This window comes from Cryptomeria japonica, chromosome 2 (assembly GCF_030272615.1).
Source record: "Cryptomeria japonica chromosome 2, Sugi_1.0, whole genome shotgun sequence".
Lineage (NCBI taxonomy): Eukaryota > Viridiplantae > Streptophyta > Pinopsida > Cupressales > Cupressaceae > Cryptomeria > Cryptomeria japonica.
The window spans coordinates 448,446,193-448,473,240 of NC_081406.1; the positions used below are offsets into that span (position 1 = coordinate 448,446,193).

Consider the following 27,048-nt stretch of genomic DNA (forward strand, 5'->3'; position numbering starts at 1 on the left):
TGAAACAAGGTGGTCATTGCTCTCTGATAAGTGGCGTCGGTGTTCTTGAGACCGAATGACGTCACATTCCAACAGTATGTTCCCCAAGTTTAAGTGAAAGTTGTTTTATGTTGGTCTTCTAGTGCAACCTTGATTTGGTTATAAACAAAAAAATCGTCCATGAGTGATAGCATTTCATGTCCAGCTGTTAGATCTATAATCATATCTATATTAGGAAGTGGAGAATCATCTTTGGGATAAGCTTTGTTTAGATCCCTAAAGTCGGTGCAGATTCTTATGCCTCTAATGGGTTTGGTCACTAGTACTAAGTTTGAAATCCATTCTGGATAGCCTATGGGTCTGATAAAACCCAAATCTAAAAACTTTTGCAGTTCAACTTTGACTAACAAGGCTATTTGAGGATGCATCTTCCTGAGCTTCTACTTGTATGGTTTAACACTTGGTAGCAATGGCAAATGATGTAATAAGGTAATAAGGATAATCACAAAATCCTTAACTAATCAAGATAATCCTAAACCTAAAGCAATGAAATGAATACATAAATGAAGAAATTAAACAATTAAATAATTGAAAAACCTCCCTCAATTGCATTGTAGCTTCCATTGTTCTTCTCAACTTTGTGGTACAATGGCTCTCAGATATCACGCTAGTAACCTACAAATGGCACAAAGATTTTGAAGTTCGTGATTGTTGAGAGAAGAAAAATGATCTTATATTTATAGATTTTTGGAACAGATTGGGTGGGAAATAGAATTGAAGTGTTGATTGATAGTTGAACTGATTTGATTGATCAGAAATTTTGATTGATTTGTTAAGTGGATTGATTGAAGAGTTAACTGAATTGACTGACTAGATGACTCAATTGATTAACCAATTGATTGGATTGATTGATTAGAATATTGAATTGATTGAGGAGAAGACTGAAATGATGGGTTGGTCAGAAAAGTTGATTGGGAGTGAAAAGGGGAGATTGAAGAGTTGATTGAATTAACTGACTATTTAACTGATTTGATGAATTAGTTAACAATTACTTAATTAATTAGACAACTAATTAGTGTGCGATTGATGGGACATTTTTAGGTGTCTACAGTTGGTTTCTAACAGGGTTAGCCTATCATCAAGGTTCTATTTGTGAGGAGTTTCAGAAGCTTAGAGCTAGTTTGCTATTTTTTTAGAAAGAGCTCCTTTTTTAAGGAGGAGATTGACAATTCACCTGTTGACCTGCCTTGCAAAAGGCATTATGATCCTTTAAAAATGATCAGAGACGATTTCCTATTTTTTCTTTTTTTAAGGAGAATCTGTATTATTTAGGGAGGAGACTGGCAGTGGCCTACTTCTTTCAGACATTACCTTAGGACCAGTTGCAACACCAGTTTCCAGTGGCGAGGATGGATGATGGTTTCACAAAACAAAATGGAATATTAAAGTAATAACTTTAATATTTTAATTGAATTAAATAAAGTGCTTATTTAATAATGGTGCTTTATAATATTTTAATGAATTAACATAATAAAGGGGCCACCATGAGGGTACGACACCTAGGGGACATAAAAAGTTGTTTTTAAAAACAACTTAATAAAATAAAGAGGACTTCATGAGGGGGTTTGACCAGCCTGAGGAGAAAGGAGATGGAATAATAAATTAAGAATGTTCCATATAAAGTTTAAGATGCCAACCTAAAAAGTTTGATGAGTGTTTGGAGGAAATAAAGCAACATTGGAGGCTTCATTTTGACATTTTTTTGGCATCATTTTCGTAGGAGGAGACTTGGTTTTCAGAGCTCTGACATCCAGGGCAGAAATTGCAAGTTGTAAGGACAAAAACCCTTACATTTCAGAGGCCTACAGTAGTGAAAGATCTCCCAAGGGTCTGATTTATTATTTCATTCAAGAAATCAGCAGAAGGAACTCACATTCAGGTTGAAGCAGCTGATAGAGCAGGGATTCATTGTTAATTTTCAAATCAAGGAGCAAATCTGAGCTACGAAACCCGGGGACGCGTCCCCTACCTGAAAACCCCCGTCCCAGTCTCGGGGACGTTTCGGGGACTTGGGGACGGCCAGGGGACGTCCCCCCCCGTCCCCAAATTGTCAAAATTTTGAGGGGACGTCCCCGAAACGGGGGGACGGCTTCCCTAGCTGTGGGGGACGTCCGTACGTCCCGGGGACGGCTGGGGACGGATTGGGGACGTCCCAACCGTCCCGGGGACGGCCAGATGTCCCCCACATCTAGGGCTAGGGAAAAATATTAAAATAAAAAAAGTCGTATTTTCAAATTTTTTTTAATGATGTTTTTTGCGTAATTGAGGGAGTGAAATATCTCATGAAGGGTTTTTTGCCAATAGAAAAATAACACCCGATGCCTATATAAAATAATAAAAGTATTTTTGGCCTCGCGGGGCGCTGCCCCTCGACCCCGCCCTGTATCGCGACAGGGAGCGCGCAAGGGGCGCTACCCCTTGACCCCGCAAGGGGCGATGCCCCTTGACCCCAAGTTGGGGGCGCTGCCCCCAAACCCCCGTCAAAAAATATAGGGGGGAACTGCGCTGATGGAAGTAGTGAAAATTTAACCTCTGAGTCTGATTAGGCTCCATTATGTATTTTATTTCTTTAATATCTATTATTATATGCATATTGACAATGTGAATGAATTGAAATTCTGAATTATGAGTGCATATTGAGTATTGAGTCTATTGATAATGTTGTATGTTCGATGTTTGCATTCTAAAATGTTTTTATAGTATCATACACATGCTATATCCATGTTTTCATATGAATATAATGTATAGATGCATGCTTTATCCATGTTTTCATATGAACATTTAGAATTTTCCTATATATTTTAAATTTTCCCTATATTTTATACAGCCGTCCCCTTTGCCGTCCCCCCCCGTCCCCAAATTTGGCAAAAAAATTTGCTGTCCCGGAAACTCGTCCCCCCGTCCCCCCGTCCCGGAAACTTGGGGTAACGTAGGATCTGAGCTATTTGTCTTCATTCATCACCCCTCCTTCACACCTACAGCTAGCCGTACCTGTCCAACTGCTTTATGCAGCCTTTTTTCAGCTGGGACATGAGGTTTCAGGCCTTTCAAGCAGCCGATCAGACTTCGAAATTAATCTGATAATGCAGATCAGACATAGGGGAGTCCACTTTGGAGTAATCAACCTCAATCGTTGCAAATTGGTTGTCCCAGATTGATAATCAGACCTATACTTGATTATTGGAATATGTAACTAGCAAAATTTTCTCAATAAAGTTCATAAATTCCTTCATTAGTTGTATGTACTTGCTGCTCTGTAACTTTCCAGCATTTATTTATTGTTGTATTTACTCCAATTGCAAAACTCAAGCAAAAACTCAAAAAAAAATGAGAAAATTGCAAAACGACAAAAAAATCAGAAAACTCCACAAAACACCAAAAAAACAGAAAATCAGAAAAAACAATGCAAAAATAGTCGCTAAAAAAAATCAGAAACGGGGTGGTTCATTACACAATATAAGGCTCTGCCTTACCATAATATCAAAGCAGGCATATAAAATGAGAGCTGCAGCCCTGGTAGGCAAGTTTTGCTTTAAAAAAAGCAAAATGCCTGCGATATGCTAGGCAATATGCTAAGCTGATCAAAGTTCCAGCTAATTAAAATGAAAGAGGATCAGACTACTTCAAAATTCTACCTGCACGGTAAGGATCTAACTAAGTTACCGAAATTTTATGGTATCTGTGGGAAAAACAAATCAGCATTCAATTGGATAAAATAACAGCCTGGAAGCTATTTTAGATGAGCAGCAACCATTACAATAGAGCAGTCAAATTTCAACAGTGATCAAATGCAAACGTATGATTTTACAACCACAAGTTCAGCCTGAAAAATAAAAATCATTTATACTTCCAAGGGTGTAACTAATTCGTTAGTGTTGGTAAATTCATTTGATAATTCTCAACAAACAACTTATTTTCTGATAATGAAACATCTAATCATGGGGCAATACTTTGTCTACTCAAGGTTCCAAATTCCAGATGGATTCCAAGAAATGCTTGTTCCTCAATCTCACCTTCTCAAAATGCACATCTCTTAAGATTGCAATACAAGAAAATATATGAGAATTATGATGCCTGCTTTTAACAAGAATGCAACTCTTCTAATATTCCTTAGTTGACTTCAATCTGCGCAGTTTCTGGATTATCTTTCATTGAAAGTGTCAACCTACAAATTCCGATTACTTAACTGGTCCATTAAATAATCAGTTGCTGCCATTGCCTCAGATGCTGCACCAATGGAACCTTCGTAACTGCAGGAAAATGCAGACAAAAATGGACCATCAAATAAATTCAATATATAATGAAGATAACAAATATTACGAGCTCTTTAAGAGTAGCCATACATACTTCACAGGATCTTTATTACAAATACACAATCATTTTCAAGCAAGATATCAATTTTTTTTTAAATACAAGGAACCTTTTTCAAAATCCCCAATTTTAGTTACCCATATAGATTATAAAAACAGCAAAACATTCATATCTACTGATGAACACTTCCCAGAAATAAATTGAGTCAAGAACTACAGTTAACTAACTCATTACTGTCATTAAACAGAAGATAAATCTTCAATCAAGCTGCAGTCATACATTGTTACCAAAATGAAAGCTGCAGTCTGCACAATAATTGCACCTTCACCTGCAGGATTTGTTGTATTTATACATCTTGCACAGTACCAGTGATCATGAACCGATGTTACCATATCTGGAAGCCTCACAATGACATAAATATCATCAGGAAAAATTCATATCCATGACTACTCATGACACATAATCAGGTAAAAACACCTACATCTAACATATTGAAACATGCCTTGTGTTTGTTAGCACTTTATCTCCTTCCTTACAGAAATGGTTATGCAATGCATGCTTTACACGGACAAATGAGCCATTCTATACTCTGACTGAGATCTAGGGAACATAACAAAATTCACCTCTTCACAGGAATAAGGAAAATAGTGCATACTCTATCAAGTGTCAATTCCTTGTGACTGAAATATAGAAAATATGACCAAGTTCAGTGAGGTACATAATAACTACCCAAAAATGGGAAATTTGATAGAGAGATACTCACATTTACTTACGCCAATAAAGAAAAAATCAGCTTGCAAGTTGTTCTGCTTAACACTATCAATAAGAGGTCGTACATCTATGGGTGTCAGCTTTATCCCCTTTTGTCGTACTCTGCCAAAAACACACCTTTCTTTTTCAGATGTACAGAATGCACTGAACATGTGTTTGAAATTCTTAGCATTCTATAAATTATCTTGAATAGAGCCTTTAACTTATTTAGATTTCATGTACAAAAATTTATTTAGGATGAATAAAATATTGTTTGTCCATCACATTTTTAGGAATAAAGGAAGCTTCTTTGAAAGTTTACATCCAAGCTTTTTAGCAGAAGATGTTGAAAAACAGCTATATCAAATTCACTGCTCAGGTTGAGATTATTAACCAGCACAGTCCACCACTGATACTGTTGCAAGTGCTAACATAAAACAAAGAAAAGACCATCACAAAACCTTTGCAATGCATTAGAAGTTGTCACTTATTCATCTAACCTTAGTTAAATTAATAACAACAATTGTGGCAAGAAAGGATCCACAACTAGGTTTGAGCAATATCTCAAAAGGAATTACAAAAACAACCTCATCAGAGCTATGGACACTTGACTGGCAACAAGGCAATGTCCAAGTAGTTCATAAGGTCAGACTAATCCACATAGTAAGCCACAAAAAAAGAGCAAGGTGATTGATTCCAATCTGCAAGAGGTAGCTCGAAATATGTTATTTTGTTCAACATTTACTATTTACTAACTTTGGCATCCATTTACTTGAAAATGAATGCAATTTATTATGTGAAAAGGCCCTTCCTAATTTTTTCTTTCCCTACAGCTTCATCGGCCTTGGTTTCAAGAAAATTCCAGAAGAAATTTTACAATGGAAGGCACCTTGCTTAATCCTCAGATAGTCCAGTCAAGCTTTCTTAATTGTGAACACGATCCCACGAACATTACCAGATCCTGTATCAATTGGCCCTCTTAGTGGTGGGCAGTGATAACATTAGTTTTTCTGGCCCAAGCCTTCCTATAAACCTGTGAGAGCACCAGTTTCTAGTCTTAGTCTCTAGCATTGATCTTCTTCAGCTCTTCGTTCCATTCCATTGAAGAGTCCTCTCAAATGACTTAGAGGTACAGGTAAAGGTAAAGGTTATTTTTTTAACCACAGCCACATTAGATACCAATTTGGCATAACTGCTTTAGAATACACGAAATTATATAGTTTGGGATTTAATCACTTTAGCTTTATCTGTAATGTCCCTTTCCTAGCCAACTTCAGATAACAGGGTTAGTCTATCACCGGGTCCTCATAGACTAACAGAATAGACAAGTTGGGTTGATTCTCTCATGGTTCATCTTCAAACAGCTTGCTAGAGTGGATTGGGAATAATATCTCAAGTTGCCAAGTTAAACCAATATATAAACTTAAGAAACACTCCTCCAAAGTGTATTTTATTACTTTATTTAAAATAAGTCTAGAGAGAGAGTGAGTGGGCGCCCTTTAGGAGAGAAAAAAAAGGTTTGTTAGTGAGAGATTAAAAGTGAATAAATTTAATATAATCAAAAGTGCAGACTTGGAAAGAAAAAACCATAATTAGGGCATAGGGATAGGAGGCCATAGAAGGCATCTTGAAGTCATTTTTAAGGTCATGTTGAATATTATCTCTTTTGCCTCCTAAGGAGTTAGCTGAACCTAAAGGTTTAGAGCAGCTTGTGAAGATGAAATCCTTCATAAGGCTTACATCTACAGAAGTGAAAGATCTTCCCAGGGTGTGTGAGGAGATCCTACTTCAAGGGTTTGATTTGAGCATCACAAAATCAGTTTGGAGAAGTTTGCTGGTTATTTTGTGAGTGAGGAACTTGTTTGCCTGGCCACACGCCTTTCTAGCTATTTTGGAGTTGGGAAAAGCCACTCAAATGTTGTTTGGTATTGGGCTACATCAGTCCATTATCAGCGGGTTTGGAGCAGATTTCCAACAGTTTCAGAGGATTAAAGGGTTATTAAAATCAAAAACCAGATTCTAACAAAGACCGTACAGTTCCCTCAAAACGTGGTGATTCTAGGGCAAGTTGCCTAGGTTTTGGTGATCTCTTTTTGTTCTTCTTGAGCGACCAAATCAGACTATTCCATCGAGAGGTATTTTGGGTTGGAGAGGACAGATTTGAAATTGCTGCAATCAGATTTCTGAGTGACCTACGTGGCTGCTAGCTCGGTGTTTCAGACCCATAAGTCTGCTGTTTAGAAGACTGCCTTCATCAAGATTCAGAGTACATCTATTGGGTATGCTTAAATATGATTTGTAAGACCTATTCCTGAACTAGGTCATTCTCTTAGTCTGCAAATTTTGTAATACTGATACCCTAAGTTGCCGGTACGGGTACGGGTACGGGTACGGGTACGTGGGTACGGTACGCTGGTACGGCATTTTTTTTAGGGGGGGCCTGGGTACGTATGGGTACGTCCGTACAAAAAAAAGTAAAAATCATAAATATATACATATATACACTCTAATAAGTAGAAACAAAAATTAAATTTAGAATCCCACATATCATCCATATGCTAAACAAAACTTGGAACTATCATATATGATTCATATTGATATAACTATAAGTCTATAACAAAATTACAAACTTTGAATGTTATGATAGATATCGAATTCATTGTTCACTGGCTCAACCGTTCAACAATAAAATGACACAACTAATAATCAGCAATAGCATCATATGGGTCACTAGGAAGATCAAGATCAACATCATCATTGACATTAGATGATGTAGGTAGACTACTGGAACCACATGCAGCCTCACTGCCACTTGCACTAGCAGCACATTGGCTATCAGACTCCCCAGAAAGTAAAGATTGTGTGGCAGCTGAAAAATCCAAATCAGTTCGCTCTGGATCTACATCCCAAAACTTTGTGCTCCCATCCTTATACTCATTTTGTTTATGAGTAAGAAGGCGCAAGTTTGAATGCACATAAACGAGCTCTTCTGCCTTACTTGCTGCCAGTCGGTTGCGTTTCACTGAGTGGATAAAGGAGTATGTGCTCCAATTTCGCTCAGATGAAGAGGAACTAGCAACCTATTGAATAATTGACACAAAGTGAGAGGGTGACAATTATAAAATAGTAAAAAATCTAAATTTAGAGAGCAATAAAAATTAAGAAACTTACTTGCGATAAAACTTTGATTGCAAGAGTTTGAAGGTTTGGTGATGTATGGCCATTGAGGTACCACCAAGCATGAGAATCCTTTTTATACTTGTCACGGAGAGCGGAAACACTTTGACCATTGGAGGCTACAAAATCAGCAAACTCACTTGTCATTAAATCCTCCATTTCAGAATCTGGGAAGAGTTTAGTAAGTGTTGTCCTACACCCTTCACTGACTTCTGAATCTCTATATGGTGGTACCCTTGATGGCTTAGCAAGCATTTCATCACTATAAAATTTGGGAGTCAATGCAAATGCAAGAAGATGTAGTGGGGTGGTCATTTTGTTCCACCGCTCAACACAAATTGATTGAACCTCTTTGAAGAAAGTTTCTTCGGGATCTTGCTCTTTTGCATTGATGATGGCTTTCATTTTCTCAATCATCGAGTCAATGCCATCATATACCTCTCCCAAACATGGGTGATCCATGTCAGTATAACGGATCATACTCATGATGGGCTCAGTGAAACTCAAAAGATATTCCACTCGATCCCACCAAGTGTCATCTAGGATCATGCGCTTTACATTTGCTGCCCTTTCAGTATTGGATTGCCTCCATAGGGACCAACTTTGACTAATTACCATGCTAGCAAGTGGCTGTCGCACCTTCACAAGTCGCCTCAAGACGATTGTGTTGGATGCAAATCGGGTCTCGGCAACCTATTCAAAAATTAAAAATAAAAATTAGAATACAAAGAAGACATGATAAAAAAAAAAAAATTAAGTAACCATCAAAGTGAAATGTAGATTTTAAAAATTGAAGTGTTTCAATTACCTTTAGCAACTCCAACTGTGAAAATGATCTGAAAATGGCCTGTGACATGTTATGGTTTGTGATGAATATTTGGATCTCTTCAGCCTCAACATAAATTTGTTTGATCCAATCTATTTTCCTGCCTATCTTTTGTAGCATGAGGTTGAGAGAGTGGACAGCACAAGGTGTCCAAAATATGTGTTCAAACCGTGTCTCAATCAACATACCTGCAGCTCTACAATTCTTTGCATTATCCGTTATTACTTGGACAACATTTTGAGGTCCCACATCTTGAATGCATTGTATAAGGATGTTAGCAATAAATTGTGCATCCTTCACCTGTCCTTCACAATCCACAGCTTTCAGAAACATTGCCCCTTTAGGGCACACTGCAATTACATTAATTAATGGCCGATTTTTGGTATCCTTCCATCCATCTGAAATGATGGACACCCCTGTTTGTTTCCATGAATTTCTAATGGGAGCCAATGCATTGTCTATGTTTTTTACCTCCTTTGCTAGTAAGGTGCTACGCACCTTCTCATAACCTGGCCCTATGTACCCTTGTGGAGCCTCATTTACCTTTTTCAACATATCCTGCCAATATGGTGATCGTACCACATTAAATGACAAACCGTTTGCATATAGACATCTTCCAACGGATTGATCTGCAATCTCTCTAGCATCATTCTTAAATGCTCTCTCTAATGGTCCCTTGCTTCTCTTCACAATAACAGGTTCTTCACTAATTGGGTCCAAGAATGGGTGGCTCTCTACCACGATATCAGGAAAATCGCTATAAGATGGAGAAGTAGGGGGCCTCTTTGATTTACTTCCTCTTCTTGTCAACAAAGGATGGTTTGAGGCACGACCAACTCTTGCATCTGCTTCCTCTTGCTCTCTAATATATCCTGCTATTTCTTGAGGTGACATCCCATTTCCATTCTTTCCTAGACATGGTTTGATTCCTTGTTGGGGAATGGCACAAAAATGGGCTTTGACACGACTGTAGGAGCTAGTTTTTTTCGTACTACAGAAGTTGCATATCCATAAAAATGTTCCACCACCTTTTACTTGGTCTATTATTTTGACATATTTCCATAAAGGTGAATTTGGGTCAGTTTTGAAAGTCCGTTGAGGAGTAGAGCTTTGAGGAGTAGAGCTAGTAGTCGTTGCCATTATGATTTCTACAACAAATTAAAAAAAAAATATTAATATTTAATATTAAACAATAGATTATAAATGTTAAATATATAAATAATAAAATTAAATTTAATAATTTATTTAAAATAAAAGTGAAATTATTATAATTATGAAAGTTATTAGGTTTTTAAAAAATATACCTATTATTAAATTATTATTATTTTTAATATTTTAAAAATGAGTAGTTTTTAAAAAAAATTAATTATAAATATTAAAATTTAACAAATTAATAAATTTTAATTATTAAATTAAAATATTTAAAAATATAACAAACTAATATAGTTTTTAAAAAATATACCTATTATTAAATTATTATTATTTTTAATATTTTAAAAATGAGTAGTTTTTAAAAAAAATTATTATAAATATTAAAATTTAACAAACTAATAAATTTTAATTAGCAAACTATTAAAAAAAAAAAAAACTATAATAAATATTAAAATTTAACAAACTAATAAATTTTAATTATTTTTTTAACTATAATAAAATTTAATAAAATATAGCACACTATAATAAAAAAATTAATATCATACCTGATCCCGAAGCCCTCCCGCCGTGGCGCCTCCCGCCGTCGTCGCGCGCCTGCTCTGTGCCTTCGCCCTCCTGCCGTGGCGCCTCCCGCCGTCGTCGCGGGCGTCCTCTGTGTCGTTGCCTCCTGCCGTGGCCCGTGGCGCTTCCTCTGTGTCTGCGTGCCTTCTTTCACCACTGTGCCATCGCGCGTCCTCAAACCCCTGTGCCGTCGCGCGATATGGTTTCAAAATTTCGCGTTTTTTCGGTTTTCACGAGTTTTTATTTTTGCCTTTGCTTTAGGGTTTTAAATGTTAAACGACATATTCGACCCGTGGAAAAACCCCTCGAAATTTGCGAATGATGCGGATTCGTCAAAAAAACCGTATGGAATCGCCACGTCTACACCGGATGCGTCGGGATTCGTGAGTCAAATATCGGATACGTTTCAGGGGGAAAAAATCGGTACCCTGTCCGAATCCACAGGGATTCCGGGGCGAATCCGAATCCGATACGCACCGCATCCGGATTCGTGGGCAAAATGGGAAGTACCGGTAACTTAGCTGATACCATAATGCAATATGGAAATTAAATGCTCTCTAGTTGCATAATACTTGATGTTGTTCAATACTTTTTTATACTTGTGTTTGCTATTGCAAAATATAGTTATTCAATATTATCAACTCAAACATTGCAAAACAAAAACACCAAAACCCCTCCTGCAACTCTTGTCTAGTTCTGAAAGATAAAATCAACCAAACAAAAATAATACAAGGAACAAGCAAGTCTATTTCAGTTCTACAGTTTGTTTAGTGTCCAGACTAGGGTGGAACATTACATTATCCGCTCTAGTCATGTTTTTAAGTATTTAATTGTTTACCAGAACTGTTGTGATTGAACATACATTCTAATAACCATCAACCAACTTTGGTCATTTTGGACATTTATATGATTTCTTTGTTCTCCTAGCTAAATGACACCTTTTATAAGTGAAATGAATCTTCTACAAAGGAGTTGCATGACTCAAATTGCACCTACACTGTAACAATTACAAATGAGACTAGACACCAAGAATCATACTAACATTCAATGCCATATTATACTGATATAAAACACAAAATAATAAGCACATACTCACAATATTGATTTAAATACTCAACTCCTCCCTGCTAACAAGAATATAATAATGTTTTCAATTCCTTCCATAGATATAGAAAGTGTTGGACAGATGTTGATTGGAAGAACCACTTCATTTGCAAAGCCAAGCTACCACCAGAATATCTTACAAAAATACCTAGGAATCACAAGAATAATTTTGCAGTTCTGTATGCAAGAATTGTCTTGCTAAAAGGAATGAAGAAAGTCATCTTCAAAAAATAACACACTGCAATGGAGAAGTGATTGTGTAAGAGTAATGTCCAAGCTCGGTATGAGATCACTCAATGCATTCCCAAGGTCAAGAAGGGACGTGCAAGAAACAGTGCAAACAAAGCTTCCACCAAGAAGGCTTGGATTCAGATTATACTAGAACAGATTAAAACTAAGTTACTGGTACTTCACAGTTTTCCCCCAAATCCGGATATGATACGTATCGGATTCTGATTCGACCCGGAATCCCTGTGTATTCAGACAGGGTACTGTTTTTTTGCACTTGAAACGTATCCTCATTTTTAGACACAAATCCCGACGCATCCGGTGTAGACGTGGCGATTCCGTAGGGTTTCTTTGACAAATCTGCATCGTGCACAAAACTCAAAGGTTTTTTTCACGCGATTTTAAACCCTAAAGTTAAAAAAAAGAAAACATTCCTTTGCAAACTGAAAACGAAGGAGGAGGCGATGGGAGGCACAAAAGCACAGGGACGAAGGCATGAAGGCACGGCGATGGGAGGCGCGATAGGAGGCACGACAGGAGGTACGACGGAAGGCGCGAAGGAGCCACGGCAGAGGAGGCGACGGGAGACACAACGGGAGGCACGGCGGGAGGCACAGAGGTGTCACGCCATCCCCTATTCCTGCCTGCTTCCGCCATTCCCCATTCCTTCGAGGTTGCAGGTAGGAGTCTGTTAAATTTTAAATTTTTATAATAGTTTGTTAAATTTTTAATTTTTATTATAGTTTGTTAAATTTTTTATTTTTATTATAGTTTGAACTTTGTTTATTTTAATTCACTTAATAGTTTGTTAAATTAAAAGTTAAAACAAACAAACTAATAAAAATTAAAAAAATACAATTTTCCATTTTTAATTTTAAATAATAAAAGTTATAAAACTATTTTGCTAGGTTAATAATTTATTAATTATTATTATTTTAAATATGAATATTTTAAACTTATTAATATTAATAAGTGTAAAATATTCATATTTAAAATAATAATAATTAATAAATTATTAACCTAGCAAAATAGTTTTATAACTTTTATTATTTAAAATTAAAAATGGAAAATTGTAATTTAAACTCAACCGGTAAAAGACGTCTTGCAAATGATCAGTTAAAATCCTAAAAAAAGTGCGAAATGAATGTGAAAAGCAGAATCTCTTTTGCAAAACCTCCGAAACATCCCCGCGGGTAGGGGAGGTTTCACAGGAAATGGCGGACTAGTTTTTCTCCTCTGGAGGTCCATAAAAATGCTATAAGCACCGCGAACAGTTTCGATGCCCTAAATTCAAATGCTACAAGGGCAAATGCAACGACCTTAAAGCTTAATGCAATTAGCAAAATGGCTTTGGGGGCTCCGAATGGTCCACTCCTTGACCTAGAACAAACAAATGGTCCCTCCTCTTCTTCGGCAAAGACGGTCTGGAAGCAAACTCTGCGGGTGGCAAGGATTCCCTGTAATATTCAAGCAAATACTTCTTCTCAAAAGAAGGAGGCTTTCCACAATAACTCACGAGTTATATTGAAATATGGGTACCCTAACAAAAGAAGGTCTTCTAGATCTCCTCTCTCCCAGGCAGAGACTTTTTATCGAGACCATGGTGATGTGGCCTCTGGAGCAAATAGAACTACACGAGGGGTAAGAAAACCCTACTCAATTGTTTCAAATTCTTCCACCAGAAGAAGGGAGGGTTTTTCCCCTAGGCAATGTCCTATAAACATCCAAAAGCCGTCATGCTTCAACACAGATAACATTATGATAATAAGTGGCAAATATACTGATGAATTGTGGGAATGTTACAATGCTCGAGGGCTCTTTGGCAAATGGTTTGGTTTTGGAGCTTCTTCCTCTGAGGTCCTACAATGGTTGAAGTCCATCACAGGAAATTAGATAAGTATCACGAGCCTAGATAATGATTTTTTATTTATCAAATGCAATACTGGTGATCTCAAAAACAATTTACTTAAAAACAATCACAAATTCTTTATGGGTTATTGTTTCAAATTTTTTAATTGGAAACCCAATGGTTTGGTTTTGGAGCCTCTTCCTCTGAGGTCCTGCAATGGTTGAAGTCCATCACAAGAAATCAGATAAGTATCACGAGCCTAGATAATGATTTTTTATTTATCAAATGCAATACTGGTGATCTCAAAAACAATTTACTTAAAAACAATCACAGATTCTTTATGGGTTATTGTTTCAAATTTTTTAATTGGAAACCCAATTTCTCCCCCACAAACTTTGAGAAACTTAGGGTTCCAAAGTGGTTTCGATTTCCTCATATGCCGGTAGAATTAATCCATAGCATGTCCTAAAAAATTAGGGGATTTTTTAGGAGGATTTGAGGGTTTGGAGGATAATTATTTGGAATCCTCTGATATTAGAATTCTAGCCAACGTCGAGATAGGAAAATCAACATTTGAACCCATCAAAATTATCACAAACCACTCAAAATATGAAATTAAACCAGAGATCCTCGCGGAAGGCTTCATCCCAGGACTGTAATCCCCCCTTTTCAGAAGACAAAGAAAATATGCCATAAGGCAAAGAGGGATGTGGAGTTAAACATAAAATTCAACCCTATGGGCGGTTTTATGTTTAACAAACAAAATCTCTGGGCTAAGGAATCAAAAAACATTCATAAAAAAGTAGAAGGTGAAAGAGAAAACGTTAACAATGAAATCACACTTAATGAACCAGTAAAGGAACAACGAAGGATAGATATTGTGAATAAACTGAGTGATTTGCAAAATACTACACCATTAGCAGACATGGCATCCACAAAATTAAGCGATGAAGGTATAGTTAATAGCCCCCTAAAATCTGAGACCGATCCTATTAACCAGGAGGCTTTATTAGTTCACAATGAGATTCAGAAGGAGAAGGATGTAGCACTAAGCAACCTTGCATTGAATACGGAAGACAGGGTTAAAGGTCTAAAAGAAAAGAAAAAGAACAAGAACAAAAAAGGCAAAGGAAAAAATAAAAAAAGAAAGAACAAAAAGGAAAAAAATCACAACACAAATAACAGTATTAAGGAAGTGGATGTGGATGCTAGGAGAGAAATAGAAGATAAATGCATACTTGAGTATGTGGGTAACTCAGTCACAAATGACCTCATTGAATTATTTATTGATGAGATAGCTGATGAGGAAGAACTAGCATTACAAAAAACACTGCTAACTAGAGAGTTATGCAAACCTGACATAACCAAGGACTTGGTACATAACCCCTTTGTTGATGTCACATCTGAAAAATTGGAAAGCCTGGGGATTGCTAACACCATGGAGAACTGCTCCCCCCCCGGACTATGCCGCTGACCTAAAAAAGTGGGGGAGGAAATCAATTTCTGAATTACTTACCAGAGTCGGAAGCGCTATGGGTCAGACTAAAATCACAAACCTTTTTGAGGCAGGGAAGGGGAAGAACCTTCCCACAAGATTATGAAACTCCTTACGTGGAATGTTAGGGGCATGAACGCCCCTAACAAGCAATGCATCTTTAAGCGATGCATTGCTAAATACAACCCGGAATTATTCTTAATATAGGAAACCAAACTAAATAATAGCGAACTAACAAACCTAAAGAGAAAATTAGGTATCAGAGAACTTGAGGGTCAAATGCCTATGGAGCATCTGGTGGATTGGCCATCATATGGGACCCTAGGCAAATTTCCTTCAAACTTATAAGTAGAAACCCAAATTGGATGTGTGGCAGGGTTACAAGCATCAAGAGTAACTTAAACTTTATTATAATTAATGTTTATGGCCCTATCCAAACACAAGCAAAAAGACAAGTCTGGGATGAAATTGAGAATTTCCTTCCAAGTGACACTGAACAAACATACTTAATTGGTGGGGATTTCAATGCAATTTTGGATCCCAACGAAAAATGGGGCGGCAATAATAAAATGACTCGATCATGTTTAGATTTCAAGAACTGGACTCATAAATGTAACTTGTTGGAATTAAAAGCCAGAAATGAAGCCTTCACTTGGAATAATAGAAGACAAGGCTTCTGCAACATTGCAGAAAACTTGATAGATTCTTCCTTTGTGGAAATCTGACACAGTCTTTTGAATCCTCTGTCCTCCCGTTCTCAGGATCGGACCATTTCCCGGTCCAATTAATTAGATCAGAAGAACTAAAACCAACAAAAACTCCCTTTCGCTTTGAAAAGATGTGGCTCAAAGATGAAAATTTATTACAACTTATTGAAAAGTGGTGGAATGAAATTAAAGTCATAGGTTCCAAGACTTTCAAAGTAGAAACCAAACTTAAAAAGATTAAGCAGCAATTAACAATTTAGAATAAAGAACACTTTGGCAATATCTTCACACAAAAAACAGAAATTGAGAAAGAGATGGAGATTATTAATGAGGAGGTGATCAAGTATGGGATGAATAACATTCTATATCAAAAGGAAAAAATCAATTTGGCTCGGTATGAAGAAATCTTAGCTCGTGAAGAAATTTATTGGAAACAGAAATCTAGGGATCATTGGCTTGAGGCTGGTGATAGAAACACAAGCTTCTTTCATAATAGCACAAAACATCGCAGAACTATAAATAGAATCAACAAGATTAAATTGGTATCAGGGGACTTCAGTGAAAATCCTGAGTTAATAGCCAAGGCAGCAGTTGAGTATTTTGAGACTATCCTTAACAACAGTGAGGGCTCCAAATGGACTAAGGAGAGTGATTTTTTTAAAAACATCCCGAAATTAATATCTAAAGAACACAACCTAATGCTTAATAAAAAACTAACTTTGGAAGAAGTAGAATTAGCTTTATTCCAAATGGGTCCAGATAAGGCCCCTGGTCCTGACGGGTTCCCAGCACACTTTTTTCAAAAATGTTGGAGCTTCATGGGCAAGGAAATCACTAAGGCCTTAGAAGGGATGAGAAACTCAGGGAAAATTCTCAAAGAACTAAACAATACATTCATAGCTTTAATCCCAAAGAAGGAGATAGTGGATAGTTTTGAGGATTATCGTCCAATAGCCTTATGTAACACCCTTTATAAATTACTCACAAAAACAATGGCAAACAGACTACACGCCCTTCTCCCCATAATAATTAGTGAGGAACAAACAGGTTTTGTGCCTAACAGATCCATTTATGATGGTATAATCATTGCTCAGGAAGCTATCCATTCAATACAAAACAATAAAGCACCAAGTATGTTGATTAAACTGGATATTAAAAAAGCATATGATAAAGTAGATTGGCACTTTCTTTGCAAATGTTTGGAATCTTTCGGGTTTAATAAGCAATGGATTAATCTGGTCTTTGAATGTATTGCTACACCTAGGGTTTCAATCCTAGTCAATGGGGCCTCAGAAGGCTTTTTTGAAATCTCTAGAGGTCTCAGACAAGGAGACCCCCTCTCCCCCTTTCTTTTCATTATAATGGCAGAATCACTGGGAAGAGTGTTTAATTGGGCCAGAGAAACGGAACAGCTAACCGGTATTAAAATTACCTCTAACATGGAACCTATTACCCATCAACAATTTGTTGATGATACCATGTTGTTTGGATCGAGCAATTCTATAGAAGCAAAAATAATTAAAAAAATCCTGAATAGCTACACCAGCATCTCTAGACAAGAAATCAACACTTTGAAGTCTAACATAACCTTTTTTAACACAAATAAAGAACTACAAAAGAAAATTCTTAATATCCTTCAATACAAAGTAGGAGAATTACCGTGCAAATACCTGGGGCTCCCCATAGATAAGGGTATCAGATCTTCCAATCTATGGAATCAGATTGTCTCCAAAATCACAAACAGAATATCTTCATGGAAAGGAAAATGGTTATCCTCTGCTGGTAAGGCCACTATGATCAAGGCGGTTCTCTCAGCTATGCCAATTTACCAACTCTCATGTATGGACCTCCCCGCATCTAAGAGAAAGGAGATTACAAAACACATAAGGACTTTTTTTTGGTAAGGCTCTGAAGACAAATTCAGACTTCCACTGATCACTTGGGATAAGATATGCTTGCCTAAGGAGATGGGAGGCTTGGGCATCAAAGATCTAAAAGTCCAAAGCAAAGCGTTGGGGGCTGAGCTAGTTTGGCGTATGTATACTAACCTCAATGTTAAATGGGCACGCACCCTTTATAATAAATATCTGCATAACCAAGATCCTATAAGTATCTTCAGGATAGACCACCCTCCTAAGGGCTCTAGAATCTGGAACTTTATGCTGGAATGTAGAAGCATCTTAATAGACAAGCTAACATGGAGCATTGGCAATGGGCAGGATGCCCTTTTTTGGAGAGACTCCTGGGGAGCTCATCCTCCCCTCAATACTCTTCATGATTTCAATAAGATCATACCCACCCTTGAAGAACTCTGGGGTGTTCATGTAAAAGATTATGTGGAAGAATTTAGCATTGGGCATCTTAAATCATGGAGATGGAAATCAACGGATCATCTAAACATTCCGGCCCAGGAGAGATCCCTCCTATCTCAGATCCTAGCCTCAAGAAATGTTACCCTAAACTCTGAAGCAGATAAATTGACATGGGTTGGATCCAATAAGGGGAGATATGAAACAAAGGATGGTTATAAACATCTGTTGAATAAAGATCATAATCCACGCTCCAACCTACCCCTAACTCTGTGTTGGGATAAAAGGTGCCTTCCGAAAGCAGGCCTGTTTGCATGGATGGCTATTCAGAACCGAATCCTCACCAATGAAACCTTTAAGAAACTTGGATATGAAGGCCCGAGCAGGTGCCTATTATGTGAAAAGGAAGAAGAAAATTCTAACCATCTCCTGGTAACCTGCGATTATGCTCATAATTGTTGGGGATGGTTAAGAAATCAGCTGATTTGGTATACCCCTATTCCTAATAGTATCTTTGATCTATTCCACGCTTGGCCAATCCGGAACATTGGCTGCATGTTTGAAAATTTATGGATCATTACCCCCTCCATTATGATCTGGGAAATCTGGAAGGAAAGAAATAGGACGATTTTCAAAGATAGTAAAATGCAATGGTATCAATTGACCAATGAAATTGAAGCCACCATAGTTGAAATAATAAATAACCAAACCTCAAATTACCAGAAAGATGTCAATATGTCCTACTGGGATGAAAAAATGAAACTAAGATGGAAAGGTCTAAAGATACCCCCCTTCATTGGTAAAGGCCCCCCATCAAACTGGATGTTACGTAAGGAATGTAAGTGGCTTCCTCCTATTGGCGGATGGTTTAAACTAAACTTTGATGGCACCTCGAGGGGTAACCCGGGGAGAGCGGGTCTTGGATGCAGCCTTCATAATTCAAATGGGGATGAGGTAGCCTATATGGCCCTCCCCTACGGCAAATGTACAAATAATGTAGCAGAAATGCAAGCACTTGTTGTAGGAATAAATCTAGGTATTATACTCAATATTAAAAGGATCGTCATTGAAGGAGACTCGGCCATTATCATCAATGCCCTTAGAAAAGGGGCAATGCTTGATTGGAAGCTAAATGCCTCCTTGGCTAAGATATTGACAAACATTAAAACATTTGATAGGGTCATCTTTAATCACATCTACAAGGAAGGCAACAAAAGAGCTGATTCCCTCGCTAACATGGGAGCTGATGGTAAGACAATAATCCATGTAGCTCCTAACATTAGTCCTTAAAACAATATTTTACAACTAAACACAAAAAATATAAATAGTTTTCATACCACATGACAGCTGTCACATAAGAGGCTCATATACATAAAATCAGCAGGAGCCAAGCCCTACAATGAAAATACCTATCCTCAAAATCCTCTGATTGAAATCATCTAAGGCTCCATAGTAATTAACTAACATACTTGACAATTTTATCAAAACCTTCTCATACACAGAAGACTACAAATATTTATACCATAATCAGATAAATAAACATACACACTTGTATATATATATATATATATATATCAGAGGATGTATATACATATATACTATTCATATATATATAGATATAAATTATATATACACAGAGGATATATATATATATATATATATATTTTATTTATAAGATATATATATATATAGATATATATACACATTTATAAATAGAGATATATATATATACAAATATATATATATATACTTATATATATATACATATATATATATATTTATCTGTGTATATATACACATATATATACAAAGATATAGATATATATAGATATATAAACACATATATTGACTCTCATAGAAATTTATTATATTAATTATCCGAAACTAACAATTATAATATTTATATAACAAACATATCAAAATCAATACATATATATACTTTAGATACATACATATATATATATATATATATATATATATATATATATTAATTCATATTTATAACCCGAAACCAATAATAATAATTAGTAAACATTATCATATTTAAAATTTACACAAACAAAATCAAAACATACCTATAGAACATTTTATCTTAAACTTGAATTAATTAAATATACAAATTCATCAAGATTTAAGGATTAGATATCAATCATAAACACTATGCCCAGAGGCTTATAAGTCTCTCATCTCACGCAACACAGGTCAATTATTAACTTAGTAGGCGGGGGCACTCATATCTAAACATAGCAATTATATAATAATAAACCCCCAGATAGGAGTGCTTGATCATCAAAGCATGTATGATCCCCAAGAAATCCTGACCATTATGATAAGTCAGGGCTACGGTGTGAGGCGTACTCGTTTGATCATCCGCCAAAATTAATCACGGCTCCTCAACACGATTTTCCCACAAACGGCGCATCATTTAAGGATATGCACTATTTCTTAACCAATAAGATTCACCCAAAGTGGGCTACGGCTCGCATGTATTTAGAATGAATGAGTAAACTCAGAACTTTCACATCAATAACCCATTCGGCTATTAAACCAAGCTTCAGGTTAAAATTAAGAAGCTCTGTAATCCAACAAAGACCTAGAATTAAGGAATAACAGGTGATGGATACCCCGATCAAATTATGCAGTTCGAAGAGGCAATGGCTTTTGAAGGGGCTATTACCAGAGACCGTCTCAAGCGCATCATGCGACTTCCCCATACCTTAGTGATTGACGGTTGAGAACATCCTAGGCCCGGACTTTCTCACAAATTCAGACAGAACCAGAGCTAACACGGATGTGGCCGCCATGTTTCTTGCTGTGACGGTTACATCCTCCAAAAATCACGAGGATACAGGTGCTCTGTGTAAAGAGGTCTTCATTGCCTCTATCTTAGGTGATCTGGAGCGGGTTTTAGTCAACATTGACAACGAATGGACTATCCCAAGGCCGCGAGACTATGATATTCTCATTCGAAACAACAGGCCGGTTCCTAGACTCCCTATCATCTCCACGGATGGTGAGTCCTTCACCAGGGAGAGGATTGAGGCAATCAATAGGAATGTCAACTTTTTGCTCTATTTATTTCATGTGCGACACCCTCCAAAATCCACTTGGTTTGAGGACTTCCTCAAGGCTGAGGGCCTGGTTCTGGACGATGAGAATGCTTCTACCACGCCTTCTGGGTCGGAGTGAGTAGGCTCGGCCCTCGGTGAGTGCATGGGACCATTTTTTATAGTAAAACAGAGTTAATTTTGTATGGGATAATATTGTCACTAAATGTTTGGATTATATTGGTGATCCAAGTAGATTACTATTTCTAGAAAAACAGGGTTAATTCTTTAGCTAACAGAGACCGTGGCGAAGATATTAACTAGTATCGAATCTTAAAAACAAACTTAAGCGACCTACAGGACATTAAATTAGTTTGATTTAACTGTTAATTCTAAAAGTTACTAAGACTAAATAGGCATGCTGGAATATTTGTTTATATAGACATACAGAGGGGAAAATATATTAGCATTTTGTTTTGGATACCTAGCAATTTGAATATATACTCTAGATATTTACAAGCATCTGGATGCATGCATTTATTGGTATTTATTCACATTGGTGGAAATCATATCAGGGTGGGTAATATTGGCTTATTTTAAAACATTAAACACTGGCTGTAGTACTCAAGTGCCATTTGCTGCAGAATTCTATATTTTGATGTCCTTCTGTCATATCTTAAGACTATGGCTTATATGTGGCAAACATGCAAAATTCGGGGTCTGGACAAAGGTTATATCCAGCCTTGAATAATCATATACTCCGTCATCCTCCCTGCTATAAATTTACAGGGAAGGGGAGGTAGGAATGACCGAATCTCATTTACCTACTCTTGTTGTTGTAGCCTAGATCTTATCCTTTACTAGGGATAGCATCCAGGAGCAAAAACAAGAGTTGGTAAACTGGAGATACATTGTTTGGATGGGTCAAAGGTCGATCATGATTGGTGCCCTAAGATATATGAAACTGGAAACCCAATTCCGTATAAGATTTTATATCTCTTTATTTATGATCTGTGAGGATAGGTCTCACAGGATATTTTATTGTGGAAATTTTCTAGCTTGACAGATAAAATTTCATTTGAGATAATTGACTGAACGATACTAACAAATCTGCCAAGTGTTTGAGAAACTAACCATGCAGGACAAACAGGTATATCTTTGGGCAATTAAGGGATACTATATACAATCAAAGAACAACTTCAGAGCCAAGCCGCAGGAAGTTGAGGGATAAATGATTACTGAAACTTGTAATTTAGGGCTTGTAAGGGAGGGAAAAATAGAAACACCCTCCCACCTGCTCACCCTGGCCCAGGGTGATGATGTGTTATTAAAATCTGAAACTATTGTATATTAAGATAAAATTAGTTGGACTATGGTCCCGAGCAAGGCCGGAGGTTTTCTCGCCTCCACTCTTTCCTACCGGCGCCCGCATGAGTGGAGTAATGTAAAATTTTGAAATGATTAATAAAATTCTTTGGCCATGGCCTCTTATCGATCAAAAAAAATAACAATGGAAACTTGTATTTTTTAATTTTTATTAGTTTGTTTGTTTTAACTTTTAATTTTAGAAACTATTAAGTGAATTAAAATAAAAGAAGTTCAAACTATAATAATAAAACTATTTTGCTAAATGTTAAATATATAAAATTAAATTTTATAATTTATTTAAAATGAAAGTGAAATTATTATAATTATGAAAGTAATAACAACATTTAAATTTTTACAAACTTCTAAATTACACAATAAGTAATTAAAATATACCTATTTAAAATTTTAAAATAAATTAAATAATAAAACTATTTTGCTAGTTAATAATTTATTAATTATTATTAAATTTATTATTTAATTTATTTTAAAATTTTAAATAGGTATATTTTAATTACTTATTGTGTAATTTAGAAGTTTGTAAAAATTTAAATGTTGTTATTCCTTTCATAATTATAATAATTTCACTTTCATTTTAAATAAATTATTAAATTTAATTTTATATATTTAACATTTATAATCTATTGTTTAATATTAAATGTTAATAATTATTTTTTAATTTGTTGTAGAAATCATAATGGCAACGACTACTAGCTCTACTCCTCAAAGCTCTACTCCTCAACGGACTTTCAAAACTGACCCAAATTCACCTTTATGGAAATATGTCAAAATAATAGACCAAGTAAAAGGTGGTGGAACATTTAATTGGATATGCAACTTTTGTAGTGTGAAAAAAACTAGCTCCTACAATCGTGTCAAAGCCCATTTTTGTGCCATTCCCCAACAAGGAATCAAACCATGTCTAGGAAAGGATGGAAATGGGATGTCACCTCAAGAAATAGCGGGATATATTAGAGAGCAAGAGGAAGCAGATGCAAGAGTTGGTCATGCCTCAAACCATCCTTTGTTGACAGGAAGAGGAAGTAGATCAAAGAGGCCCCCTACTTCTCCATCTTATAGTGATTTTCTTGATATCGTGGTAGAGAGCCACCCATTCTTGGACCCAATTAGTGAAGAACCTGTTATTGTGAAGAGAAGCAGGGGACCATTAGAGAGAGCATTTAAGAATGATGCTAGAGAGATTGCAGATCAATCCATTGGAAGATGTCTATATGCAAACGGTTTGTCATTTAATGTGGTACGATCACCATATTGGCAGGATATGTTGAGAAAGGTAAATGAGGCTCCACAAGGGTACATAGGGCCAGGTTATGAGAAGGTGTGTAGCACCTTACTAGCAAAGGAGGTAAAAAACGTAGACAATGCATTGGCTCCCATTAGAAATTCATGGAAACAAACAGGGGTGTCCATCATTTCAGATGGATGGAAGGATACCAAAAATCGGCCATTAATTAATGTAATTGCAGTGTGACCTAAAGGGGCAATGTTTCTGAAAGCTATGGATTGTGAGGGACAGGTGAAGGATGCACAATTTATTGCTAACATCCTTACACAATGCATTCAGGATGTGGGACCTCAAAATGTTGTCCAAGTAATAACGGACAATGCAAAGAATTGTAGAGCTGCAGGTATGTTGATTGAGACATGGTTTGAACACATATTTTGGACACCTTGTGCTGTCCACTCTCTCAACCTCATGCTACAAAAGATAGGTAGGAAAATACATTGGATCAAACAAATTTATGTTGAGGCTGAAGAGATCCAAATGTTCATCACAAACCATAACATGTCACAAGCCATTTTCAGATCATTTTCACAGTTGGAGTTGCTAAAGGTAATTGAAACACTTCAATTTTTAAAATCTACATTTCACTTTGATGATTACTTAATTTTATTTTTTTATCATGTCTTCTTTGTATTCTAATTTTTATTTTTAATTTTTGAATAGGTTGCAGAGACTCGATTTGCATCCAACACAATCGTCTTGAGGCGACTTGTGAAGGTGCGACAGCCACTTGCTAGCATGGTAATCAGTCAAAGCTGGTCCCTATGGAGGCAATCCAATACTGAAAGGGCAACAAATGTAAAGCACATGATCCTAGATGACACTTGGTGGGATCGAGTGGAATATCTTTTGAGTTTCACTGAGCCCATCATGAGTATGATCCATTATACTGACATGACACCCATGTTTGCGAGAGGTATATGATGGCATTGACTCGATGATTGAGAAAATGAAAGCCATCATCAATGCAAAAGAGCAAGATCCCAAAGAAACTTTCTTCAAAGAGGTTCAATCAATTTTTGTTGAGCGGTGGAACAAAATGACCACCCCACTACATCTTCTTGCATTTGCATTGACTCCCAAATTTTATAGTGATGAAATGCTTGCTAAGGCATCAAGGGTACCACCATATAGAGGTTCAGAAGTCAATGAAGGGTGTAGGACAGCACTTACTAAACTCTTCCCTAATTCTGAAATGGAGGATTTAATGACAAGTGAGTTTGCTGATTTTGTAGCCCCCAATGGTCAAAGTGTTTCCGCTCTCCGTGACAAGTATAAAAAGGATTCTCATGCTTGGTGGTACCTCAATGGCCATACATCACCAAACCTTCAAACTCTTGCAATCAAAGTTTTATCGCAAGTAAGTTTCTTAATTTTTATTGCTCTCTAAATTTAGATTTTTTACTATTTTATAATTGTCACCCTCTCACTTTGTGTCAATTATTCAATAGGTTGCTAGTTCCTCTTCATCTGAGCGAAATTGGAGCACATACTCCTTTATCCACTTAGTGAAACGCAACCGACTGGCAGCAAGTAAGGCGGAAGAGCTCGTTTATGTGCATTCAAACTTGCGCCTTCTTACTCATAAACAAAATGAGTATAAGGATGGGAGCACAAAGTTTTGGGATGTAGATCCAGAGCGAACTGATTTGGATTTTTCAGCTGCCACACAATCTTTACTTTCCGGGGAGTCTGATAGCCAATTTGCTGCTAGTGCAAGTGGCAGTGAGGCTGCATGTGGTTCCAGTAGTCTACCTACATCATCTAATGTCAATGATGATGTTGATCTTGATCTTCCTAGTGACCCATATGATGCTATTGCTGATTATTAGTTGTGTTATTTTATTGTTGAACGGTTGAACCAATGAACAATGAATTCAATATCTATCATAACATTCAAAGTTTGACAAATGGATATTTCATATTAGATTAGACTTATAGTAAATTTGTAATTTTGTTATAGTTATATCAATATGAATCATATATGATAGTTCCAAGTTTTGTTTAGCATATGGATGATATGTGGGATTCTAAATTTAATTTTTGTTTCTACTTAATAGACTGTATATATGTATATATTTATGATTTTTACATTTTTTTGTACGGACGTACCCATACGTACCCAGCCCCCCCCCTAAAAAAATTGTCGTACCAGCGTACCGTACCCACGTACCCGTACCGGCAACTGAGGATTAAACCCTTAATAATTGAATTACCATTGTACTTTTTGGTTCACCGAGGCAACCCCAATCCCAAGTAATGCTACAATGGCTACAGTAGCATAGCATTGTGTAAGATCCCATGCCAGGTATGTACCAAAGATTTTCACTTTCCCCCAAACTCAGTCTTTAGACAGTATGTCAAACAGTTTGTATGCTGGTTATAGATTTCAGATTGCAGATATAATAGTGGATGTTGCTGGTTTGATGTTTACGGGTAATTGTATGCATAGAGATATATCAACATTTAACTAAATATTCATGAGATAGAATTTAAAGAGTATTTTCATTCATTGATACAGCTGAATGTAACAGATTACAAAGCCATACAAAGCAAACTTCTGACCTGCCATTTAATGGCTTTGCAACTCTCCACCTTTGAAGTGAATAAGTCAATGAAAACTGTAGAAATAGTTCCTTGAACTGACAGCAAGAACTGGACAGGGTTGCGTTGACTGTGGGAGCCTCTTATCCTCATGCCATAACCTTTCCTTGGATGCCAATGACCATATACTTGCAGCTATAGCCTTCAAGATTAATCGCTCAGCTGTTCTGGAAGTCTGCACCCAGCAAATGTCCTCACACTTAATTCAGACCTGCCAT

General features: G+C 36.6%; 2 protein-coding genes across 3 annotated transcripts; both read right to left on the bottom strand.

Annotated features, from left to right (window-relative positions):
- Window positions 1–3,856: 3,856 nt before the first annotated feature.
- Window positions 3,857–27,048, bottom strand: LOC131862439 (uncharacterized). The gene is made up of 5 exons (XM_059214994.1): window positions 27,042–27,048; window positions 26,792–26,912; window positions 5,114–5,223; window positions 4,630–4,744; window positions 3,857–4,289 (listed from the first exon to the last, which is right to left on the bottom strand). Exons 1-5 carry the CDS (start codon window positions 27,046–27,048, stop codon window positions 4,205–4,207), a joined length of 438 nt encoding a protein of 145 aa, XP_059070977.1. The 3' UTR covers window positions 3,857–4,204.
- On the bottom strand, window positions 5,230–10,406 carry LOC131873642 (uncharacterized). 2 transcript variants are annotated; one of them, XM_059216663.1, is made up of 2 exons: window positions 8,272–10,406; window positions 5,230–8,180 (listed from the first exon to the last, which is right to left on the bottom strand). In XM_059216663.1, the coding sequence occupies exons 1-2, from the start codon at window positions 8,893–8,895 to the stop codon at window positions 7,800–7,802; spliced, it is 1,005 nt and encodes a 334-aa protein (XP_059072646.1). In that variant the 5' UTR covers window positions 8,896–10,406; the 3' UTR covers window positions 5,230–7,799. Both variants share the same exon structure in this region; 1 of them encodes a protein (XP_059072646.1).

Excerpts from the sequence above, each read along its gene's own strand:
- LOC131862439 (XM_059214994.1), bottom strand. Across the intron at positions 5,224-26,791 it reads GCAAAGCCATTAAATGGCAG|AGTACGACAAAAGGGGATAA; the intron begins GTCAGAAGTTTG and ends TGTTTTTGGCAG. Across the intron at positions 4,290-4,629 it reads GCTTTCATTTTGGTAACAAT|TTACGAAGGTTCCATTGGTG; the intron begins GTATGACTGCAG and ends ATTTTCCTGCAG.
- LOC131873642 (XM_059216663.1), bottom strand. The coding sequence starts at position 8,895 with ATGGTAATTAGTCAAAGTTGGTCCCTATGGAGGCAATCCAATACTGAA. Across the intron at positions 8,181-8,271 it reads CAATCAAAGTTTTATCGCAA|GTTGCTAGTTCCTCTTCATC; the intron begins GTAAGTTTCTTA and ends ATTATTCAATAG.